At 34.1% G+C, this 10793-nt stretch overlaps 1 protein-coding gene across 1 annotated transcript; it reads left to right on the forward strand.

The window, feature by feature from the left end:
* The first annotated feature begins 8798 nt into the window (after window positions 1–8798).
* On the forward strand, window positions 8799–9602 carry LOC127081412 (uncharacterized). Its single transcript, XM_051021668.1, has one exon. The coding sequence runs from the start codon at window positions 8799–8801 to the stop codon at window positions 9600–9602; it is 804 nt and encodes a 267-aa protein (XP_050877625.1).
* The last annotated feature ends 1191 nt before the right edge of the window (window positions 9603–10793 follow it).

Genomic DNA, 10793 nt, shown 5'->3' on the forward strand with positions numbered 1-10793 from the left:
CATTTTGGTGGATTAGGATTTTCAGCCCAAAAAAACCAAAGATCCATTGAATTTGATGAGACCTATGATCAAAACAACCATGATCAAAGGCCAACAGAAGTCCACAAAGGTCAAACAAATGTAAAATGAAATTAAATGAAATAAAAATGCAACAAAAGCATTTTAAAAATGAATTTTAAAATAGAAATAAAGTGAGAAATCTATCAAGTCCTTCAAAACACCAAATAAATGGCCAAGAAAATTATGGAAGGTTGGAAATAAAATAAAAAGTATATAATATATTTTTCATAATTTAAAAATGAAGAAAAGCATTTTTAAACCAATTAAAACAAATGAGAAAAGAGATATTCCATAAAAAATATAAAATCAGTAAAATAAAATATAGAAAAATAAAAATTAGATGAAGAAAAATAAAAGAGAATTTTAGAAAATATTTTGGGATTTTTTTAATGTAAAATGAATTTTCTATGAATTTTGAAAAAAAATGAAATTTAAAAGAAAAAGGAAAAAGAAAAAAAATCAGAAAAAACTCGGTGCGTTGGATCTTGCCTCATTAATTGATGTGGAAGATCCAACAATCCTCAGGGTGGGATGCACGGTGGAGTTTTGCCAGAGTAAAACACGAGATCTAATTCAAATTGGACCAATCAAAACATTCCAGTTATCCAGCGTGTCTTCAATTCAAATGACTTGAGATAAACTTCGGTCGTCTTCTCTATTGGTCCCTCGGATGACTACATTGTGGTAACTTGTTTGAGTTCAAATGATGCTCAGAACTACCTTGTCTAAATGGTGATCAGAAGTTGATGGAGCCCGATATGGTTAGAGAATTTCAGGAGGTTTCAGAGCTTGAGAATTGTTGTAAAAGCTTTAGAGGATGACGAAGATGCTAATGGAATCAAGGAATTAGATTAAACCAAGCTGGAATTCAAAACACGATAGTTAAATTTTTATGGAAAATTTCATATTGAAGTAGGGGTTTCTTGACTCTCAAAAGCTTAGAAATGAGTGCAATAGCTTTCTTTATTGATAGGGGATGTGTTTGGATTCAAATACGTGTGGAATCAAGCTTAATTCGTGCAAAATAAATTTAATCATGAAGTGAAAAAGGTGTGACTTGCAATCCATCAAAACTCAGCTAAATGATGTGTTTCAAGGGTCAATTAACTTCTGAAGACTTGGTTAAACATCTTTTGTCCAAAATTCATGCTAATTTGGCTTGGAATTGAGATTAGTGATGTTCAAATGGCCATGATGATTTCTCCAGTTCCAAGTCACCATGTTCAACTTAATGGGGGCATCTTGATCTGGAGCCTTTTTTATCCCATTCTTTTTGCAATGTGTTGAAATCATAACAAAGATTACAATGTGCCAAGAAAGGTTTCATTTGGATGCTTGAGCACAAAGTTATGTCATGTTGAAGTTGGCACGAAAAACTAGTTATGTAACTTAGAAAAATCTAAGTCTCAAATACCTGAAAATGACCTGTAATGTTTCAATGAATTACATGGCCTTCCAAGCATAATTTGATCTTGACCCTTCAAGCAAACTTGTAGAGGGAATCACAAATAATATTGTGCAAAAATAATCAACCTCAAATATTGAAATGTGAAGAATTTATAAACCTTGAAAGTTGAGAAAAAGTCACTTGAAAATAAGTCAAATTTCACTAAGTCCACAAATGACCTATAATGTCTCCAAACTTTTGATAATCCTCCAAGCATAGTTGGCTCTTGTCATGTAAAGATAAGTTGTAAAGGATAATGAAAATAGTCATGTGCAAAAAGAATCATTCAAAGATGGTGAGAATTGAATAAGTTGTGATCCTTGGAACTTTGACTTCTAATGTTGACTTTTTGGTCAACCCTCTTGGAATAAACTTGTGCACTTGGACTTTTCTTGCATTCCAAGGTACATGGATGATCATATAAACTCAAAATAAGGTGTCCTTGAATTTCTCTTGATTTAATTGTTCAAATTTTAAGGTAATTTGTTGAACAAAACATGGAAATTAACACATGAACCTTTGACTTTTCTTGAGAAATAAACAATAAACTTTGAGATACTCTTGATAAAAAAATGAGATTGCAATATGCTTGAGGATCGTGGAGATCATGCCTTGAGAGATAACCCTTTTAGAATCAATGGTTGATCACACTTTGACTTGATGAATCAACACAAACCCTAGTTGAGAAACTATGCTTGATACCCTTGATGGAAAAGTCCTACCTTGCATAATAAACTTAAAAAAACAAGACATATTTTTGCTATTTTGATTAGTGGTTAGATAAGAAATAAAACTATAAACACAAAAGTAAAAAACTATCAAAGAGGTGCTTGATGATCCCGGCAAAAAGGCAAACCCAAAGATGAGAGGATGAAGATCAAGATGTTGTCTTGTTTGTATGCAAGAATGCAACTGATATGTGTGATCTTAGGATTAAAAATTAGGGGATGACAATTTGATAAAAGAGCATTGTACTCCTCTTTAATAGAATTTAAGTTATATCAGCTTCTTTTAGCTCGAGTTAGCTTATTCATTGGAACAAATAGTTAAATAAGTTCTTTGACAAAATCACTTCTTAAAAGTGCCAGTTATTGACTGTTTCCAATTAAGAAAAATTAGAAGTCAATGCTAATAATTATATAGAAGAAAAAACTCTATAGAAATATGTATATGTGTGTAATATGTAAATGTCTTCTTTATCTCCAAACGAATGTGTGTGCACCCTTGCATGTATTTCCATCTTAAGTGCCTTATCGATGCTCATGGAAATCTTTGATTTCGTCACAAGAATCACATCAAACCTTTCTTTAGTTGAATCCAAGTCAGTGATTAAGTTCCTCTTTGCATGACTCCCCTATCAGACAAAGATAAATGACCAGATTCCAATTCGGTGCAACATAAATTGATGAAAAGGATAAAATATCAGCTTATCTATGTCACGATTACCATCAACACCAGTCCTCCCTGCATGTTAGGTTTAAGAAATGGAATTTCTAATATTAATTTAATTCCATAAAACTGCTTTTAAATATACAATGCTTGTGGTTGTAACTCAATAATTTTATCCAAAAATAAGCTCAAAATCGTGAAACAATAACTAAAACGAAAAGGAAAAGAATTACTGTAAAAACATGTCAAAACCTTAACAGAAGAACACCTTTGAAAGGAAAGATTTAACAAAATGTGTCATCCCTAAAGAAAGATTCAAATAAAACATACCAAGATTGGAAATAAGATTAGACTACACTTCTCTAGAACTGTATAAGATGTAATCATGCTTCAATTTATTGATTATCATAGTAATAATAAGAAAATAAACATAGATATCTTATTTTAAGGATCACTTAGAAAATTAAATTAAAGTAAATTGCTACTCTTATTATACAGTTCCAATTGATTTGGTTAAATAGGATAAAACACATTAAATCAATTTCAAAACAATAAATTAATATGACAAAGTTGTTGACGAAGCATTAAACTTTATGATTTTTAGATGACTTACAAATAGTAAAAATCTCTGATTTGCAAGTTATTGATACAAAGTTATAATTTCTCATCATTCTACTATTTGCAGGTTACTTTCCCCATTTAAAACCTGTCAACATTCAACTATCTGACTTTCTCTATCATTATTTATTTATCCATATTTAACTTGTATCTTGAAAAGGGCATTAAAAGATGAAAAATAAATAATTTGATTATAAAGGGGGCAATATCAACATTTATCTGTCCACCGGAGGAGTTCTCTTCCAGCTTATTTTTCAATTTTCAGTAATACATTATTTTTCTGTTTACTAATAGTTATGTAGGTATAGCAAAAAATAGAGTTAATGACAAACAGAAAACAATCAAGTCACACACCAAACAAAATAAATTATCAAACTTATTAATAAGAGGTTGTTAACATGTTATAGATACACAAAAGGACATTAATCCGCTACTCCCCTAACACAACCAAAGAGATGATAAGCCTTTCTTCACCACCAATATTAATCAGTTGTGTTCAACGTAGATTTGTGAGAGGCTTCTCATGTACTTTCCTTGATGAAGTATCCATCCCATAAAGGGGACCTTTCTCGGCAGACTAAATAGAATCAGAAGCAAAGTAAATGAAATTTTGGATTATAGAACTTTAAGTCTAAAATATTATGTTAAGAAGACACTTACCATGTGAACACCATATCCATTTACAGGAATGAAGTAAAATACTAAGACATGAATTCAAAAGTCACAAAAATATATATGATAAGAAAACTACATACTAGCTTGTACAAGTATCATGATGAAATATATGATTCCCCATTAACTAGATCTACCACTGCAAAACTGCATACCGCTGTAATATCTTTGAAAATGCGTTAGCCTTCGCCGTCTCCCTAATTGTAGTTGGTACTCCTTTGCTTCAAGTAATTGAAATTAATTGTTGCGATTGCAGCAACCACTTCCAATGTTAATTAGACTGGAATTTCAACTTACAATTAATCTCAATATCACTATTGTCGATATAGCAAGCATATCACCCTGAACATTGAGGTTTTCCAAATTAGCATAGACTCTGCTCAGAACCTTCTCGGGAGTCTCTTCCCTCAAATCAAAAACCAAAACAAACAAACACGAACTATACTCATTCGTACATAATAAAAAGTCATACTCTAAAAATCCAAAAATCCAAAAATTTAAACCTATTTATCTTTGAGAAATGCACGATAGTTTTTCAAGAACTCTCCACTGATTTAAATACATCACCTATCAATTCATTTTCTACGGAGCCAAGTAGAAATGCTTCAAGCTTTTTGTCTGGAGATATATTTGTCATACCCCAAAATTCACCCTACCCCCATACAATTTTTATTTGATCCATTGCCCTATTACACATACATATATTCATTATTCCATCACCATAATTGCATTAACATCCCTAACCAAAGACATATTGCATGGGCTCAAAGCATGGTGTTTACACCTGAGAAAAATCAACAAAATAAGGAAAATAATAATTTTTGGTCTGTGTAATCGATTATCCTAATCATGGTAATCGATTACACTGGCAGAATTCAGATTCCCGGGCCATTCTGTCTGGTGTAATCAATTACCCTAATCATGGTAATCGATTACACATGCGCAAACAACAACGGTAACTCTGTGTTTTTTACACGGAGAGACTTTTGTTTCACCCACTTATCCACTTGTTTTCCCTATAAATAGGAACACTATTTCCCCTCATTTTCCATGTTTTCTAACCCCCAAAAGTTTTGTCCAAACATCATTCACTCTCCTCTCTAAACCTAAGTCAAAACAAAAAAATCTCTCTCTCCCAAAGGTCATCCCACCAACTTTTTCCCACTTTACCTTTTTTTCCTCAAACCTTCACACTCTCTAACACTCACAACTCAGCTCATTCACTAAGCTTCCACCATAAATACTTTCATCCAAAACCCCTTGCTTCACATTCAAGTTCAACACCATTTCAACCTAACTTTTTTTCATATTTTTTGGGTAATGATTTTAGCTTAAACTTTTTAACTTTTTGGTTTTGTTTTGTATTGAAAAATGGTTGATTGTTCTTGCTTTATCTTTTGAGAGGGTTTAAATTCAAGCTTGTAAAAAATTATTAACTTTAGTTTACACACTATTTTTTAGATTTCTTGCTCTTACTACCTTTTTGTTCACCTTTTTTAGTCTTGCTTTGTGCTTGTTATCATTTGCTTTTATTGTGGATTTGTTGTTATATTTGTTTGGTCATGATTGTTTAGAGTTGATTAAATCTTCAATATTTTAAATCTATTAATGATTTATCAATAAATCATTCATGATATTTTGAGGCATTGATAGATTGTCTCTATTTCAACCATATTTAAGTCATTTGATGCATAGATGAAACCATGTTCTTTACATTAACTTGCTAACCCATTTTCTTATTGTTATTCTACTAACCACTAACTACTAACTTCTAACATTTATATTATTGCATTTTATTTCATTGCATTTTATTTCATTGCAATTTATTTTATTACTCATTTTATTTTCAAGTACTTTATGTTTATGTTTATTGTTATCTAACCACATCATTTACATTATGCTAATTTATTTACTCTTCACTATCTTGCTAAATAAAAAAGGAGTAAAAACAAAAGAAAGAGAATAAATCATAATTTGTTAAAATATTGATAGATAGACTTAGGGTTGTATAACTTTCTTTGTTACAAATCTATTGTTAGTTGATTTTTTAATCATCTTCAATACTTTATATCAATGATAAGTTATCCCTTAATGTCTCATATTTTGAGTCTTTTTTTACCTATGGAAGAATAGTCATCAAGATATTAATTTTGTACATATTACTAATCACTAATTATACTTCACTAACTTTGTTTATCATTAATATTTGTTATTGTGACTTTGGTGCTACTAACTTGTTATTTATTTTAATGTCATTTATATCCACTAACCATTATTATTCTGATATTGTCATTCTTTATCTTGTAATTTACTTTTATGTCATTACCTTGTAATTTACATTCAAGTACTCATTATCATCATCATTGTACAAACTTATCATGCATGTTTATTTACTTGTTATTTATTTTATTGTCATCAAACATTAAAAACAACAAAAACATGATAAAATGATAAGACCAAAAATATCCATTCCACTCATTAATCACTTGGACTTAGAGGATTCCATTTAGGACCTTTGCTTGGATGTCTTCCTTTACTCTTTTGTGATACTTTGTAAACACTTGGATTTTCATCCGAAACTTACATTCATGTTGTAAGAATGACATCATGGCACCACCTTAGGGGGACATGTTTGTAAGACCATTATCATTTGTTTAACATATGTCAATTTTGCATACACAAAGGCTTTCTCTTGGACTATCTTACAATGAGACCATTTAATTTCTTGTTGGTTACTTTGCATTTATGTTGCACATAGCCAAAGTTCATAATCAAATAAAAATAAACCCTTGATTCAACGTCAAGTGGCATTTTCATTATCAAATTCAAAACACTTAATAATAATGATTATTATTGTGCGCCACAAGCCTTAAGTGGTGGAGAATGAGTAAGAATGAAGCATTCATACCCTTACTATGATTATTTTGGACGCAAGACGCTTGGTTTGTTGTCTAGTATAATCACCTCCGCCCATAGAATTTAGTACAATATAATCACAAACAATATTTTCATAAAACATTTATTCAAGGTAAAAACAATACAACTCATCAAACTCATTTTTATGCCTTAGGGCATCATCCCGAAAACCCTTTTCTCAAAGGGAAAATCAATCAACACACAAACATTTTCTACTCTGAACTACGGAGCTCTGATTCCTCATCCTTGAATGATTGATACATAGGCACAAGGGCCCAAATCCTTGGCGAGCACTATAATAATAAAATACCCCTTCTTTCACACATATTTCTTTTGAAAATAAAACAATGATAGATAAATCCCCATGTATGTAAAACAACCCAAATGGTTTCCATGGAGTACCATGGACGTGAGGGGTGCTAATATCTTCCCCTTGCGTAACCAACTTCCGAATCCAAATCTCGATTGCGAGACCGATTCCTTATTCTCTTTTAGCGCTTCCCGTGCGCGTACCTTTTTTGAGGGTTTTATCAACTATTTTCCCTCGCCTCTCCGATAGGGACACACAAATAAAAATCGGTGGTGACTCTTCTGATTTTTCCTCTCTTTGGCATCTCTTTAGTCCTGGTTTTGTTTTCGTGAGATCCTGGTAACGACAGTTGGCGATTCTGATGGGGAGTAAAAACTCCCTAAGCAAGTCTAGCCTAGTTTGGGGTTGTTTCTCATTTAAGTATGTGGATATTTATTTGTTATCTATTTTTTTCTATATATATTGCTTTTGTTTCTAGCCTATACATATTTTCTTTGTTTGTCTGTTGGTCTGAAACGTTAGTTCTATGACGAAGAATTTTGGAAGCAATAATGATTGCAAAGAAAAACCTTGTGTGGAAGACTCTCCACTCGAGTCTGAGAGTTTTGCTTGAGATAGGAGAGGTTGAGTACTATTGGTCCGCGAGGTGCCTTCCTCGTTAGGATCGTATGAGAACCTCACTTAGTGGTAGATTCTCTTAAGGAGATTGATGACCGTCATGCTTTCGACGTAAGCATCGTTTCCTTTACTAGAGTTAGTGACCCTAAGACCTCTTTTAGAACCTTTTAACTATGGCCAGCCTAGACCGACGGTCGCGTAGTATAGGCCACCGATGTGCCTTCCTCGTAAGGGTCGATACAAAGATCTCACTTAGAGTAGATGACTTTGATGGAGCAGTTGCCTGGCAAGTAAATTGACATAAGCGATTGACAGTCAAGGAAGTCCGTGACTCTAGGGGAAGTGTCTTACACCAAATTTTCCAAAAACGCTAGATTACACAAAGCTAGAACCTTAGTTTACTAAGAAGTCATTACTAACTCCATACTTCGTCACGATGGTCCAAAACCATGAACCCATGCCTAAAAACCTGTGGAAATAATAAATCAATCATTAATTCATACATTCATTTATCATCAAAATAATAAGCAAAGCTCTTAAAATTTTTGTTTGTTCGAGCGCAGAAGTACAAGACTTTTTTCCGACACAATAATGGATACTTCAACAAGGAAAAACACTTATACCTTTCCCTTCAAGAGTCCCGACATCAGTTCATTAAAGGTCCTCTGCTCAAAGGTCATAGTTCTCAAAGACAACAAGTTTAGAGCCAATTTTGGGAACATCATAGATCTTCTAACCAAGAAGGTTGGCTATGGTGATATCACTACAATGGCCCAATACTATGACGTCCCTTTAAGATGGTGGACTTTCCCCAATTTCAAAATCTCTCCAACCTTGGAAGACCTTGAGAGACTCCTCGGCCGATCAATCAAAGAATACAACCCCTTCTCAAAGTTGGAAGAAGGATTCTGTTTGACCGAGCTCTCACTCACCTTGGGTATCAATGCTAACAAGCTAGTGGTTAATTGGGGCGTTAAGGGGTCTATCAAAGGTTTAACCCAAAAGTTCCTCGAAGCCCATGCCTGGGAAATGATTAAAGAAGGAAGAATCGACTTCTGTAGTGCAATCTTGGCACTTTTGATTCATGGAATTGTCCTCTTCCCAAATATGGACAAGTTCGTGGATCACTTTCCAGTTGAAGTCTTTCTAACAAAGAATCCAGTGCCTTTTTTACTTGCCGACTTCTACCATACCTTTCATACAAGGCATGAGAAGAAAGGAGGTACTTTCCTCTGTTGTGCTCCTATGTTACATCTATGGATGAGGGCCCGCATGCTTCAAAGTGGACCTTTTGCTCAAAACAAACTGACATGGCCGCAAAGGTTCGCATCTCTCTCCGCCAACTCAATTATATGGTACAAGAGGGAATGGGATATGAAAGACGTCATTGCAAGATGTGGAGAGTTCCCTAACGTACCCTTAATAGGAACGCAAGGTTGCATCAACTACAACCCTATTATACTCAAGAGACAACTAGGGTACACCGTGACAAGTCCTTCAGAGGAAAGAGATTTCATTCCGTTTGTCATCAATATCGTGGATCCGCTCGATTTAAATGTGAAAAGAGTGTGAAAATCTTGGACAAACATAGTACTATTGACCAAGAATGGGGTAAGGAAAACATTCTAGCCAAGGAACCCTACTATGTATGGTAAAAGAGAGGGCTAGGGTTGTTAAGATGTCGTTTTTATTTGACCCTTCCTCATTCTTGTTGATGCCCGAGCCCGAGCTTATCCTACAAGAAGAGATGGACAAACTTACCAACCAAATCAAAGAGCTTGAGTTGGAGAACATTCAATTACGAGTCCAACTCAATCGTGCCAAGGAACGTAACCACATCTTGGAGGATAAGGGTAAGCAAGTTTGTGAAAAATTTGAATATAGCAAGAAGAGGCTCCGATTAGCCGAGGGACAAAGAGTTTGGGTTGGTAGAGCTCTACAAGGAGATAATTCTGAGCTAGACTTCCACAACGACGAGTTGGATCGAGCCTTCCGAGTTATTAAGGACCTTGAGAATACTGTCAAGAGGTCTAACACCATGAAGAAAGAAGCGAGGGAAGATTATGAGGCCCAAATTCTCGAGCTAAGGACCATGCTGAAGGAGTGTAAGGACCTTCTAGCCAAAGAACAACTAGAAGGAAAAAAGATTCACCGAAGCTTCTTGTGTGAGTAGTTTAACCTTGGACGAGCTTGCAAACAAATCAAGAACTTGAAGAGGGGGATCTATGACCAAGCTTATATGGAGTTGCAAAATAATTGTAGACATTGGGATGAGCGTTTCCATAGAGTCGAAGTTGCCATTGCTCAAAGGGATGGAATCATCCACAATCTCCAAGCCCTTTAGAACGAGTGGAGGGATAAATACGTCAACATGGCGGTGCTAACTAACTATTCCCTTCAACACTTTCCCGAAAAGTTAGAGGAGGTTGATCTGATCATGTGTCCGGATAATACCCCTGAGGAGGTATATCACTTCATCAAATTCTGCAAGAAGACGATGGTCGAACTCATCAGCGACATTAAGGCTCTCCGCAAGTCTCAAGGGGTCACTTTTAGGGTGGATATCTAGTTGGCTTATTTGTTTCCATTACTTGTATTTTGCAACTTCCATGTATTGCAATCTATTTTCCCTTTAAAGGATGAATGAAAGCTTTGTGATTTTCTCTATTGTGTTTTCCTTTATCTATGATTGTGAACGTAAATCATGAAGTAGTTTTTGCAATGAATAAACAAGAATAACTAAAGAGAGATTTGTTTTAACAT

Source organism: Lathyrus oleraceus, chromosome 5, assembly GCF_024323335.1.
Source record: "Lathyrus oleraceus cultivar Zhongwan6 chromosome 5, CAAS_Psat_ZW6_1.0, whole genome shotgun sequence".
Taxonomy (NCBI): Eukaryota; Viridiplantae; Streptophyta; class Magnoliopsida; order Fabales; family Fabaceae; genus Lathyrus; species Lathyrus oleraceus.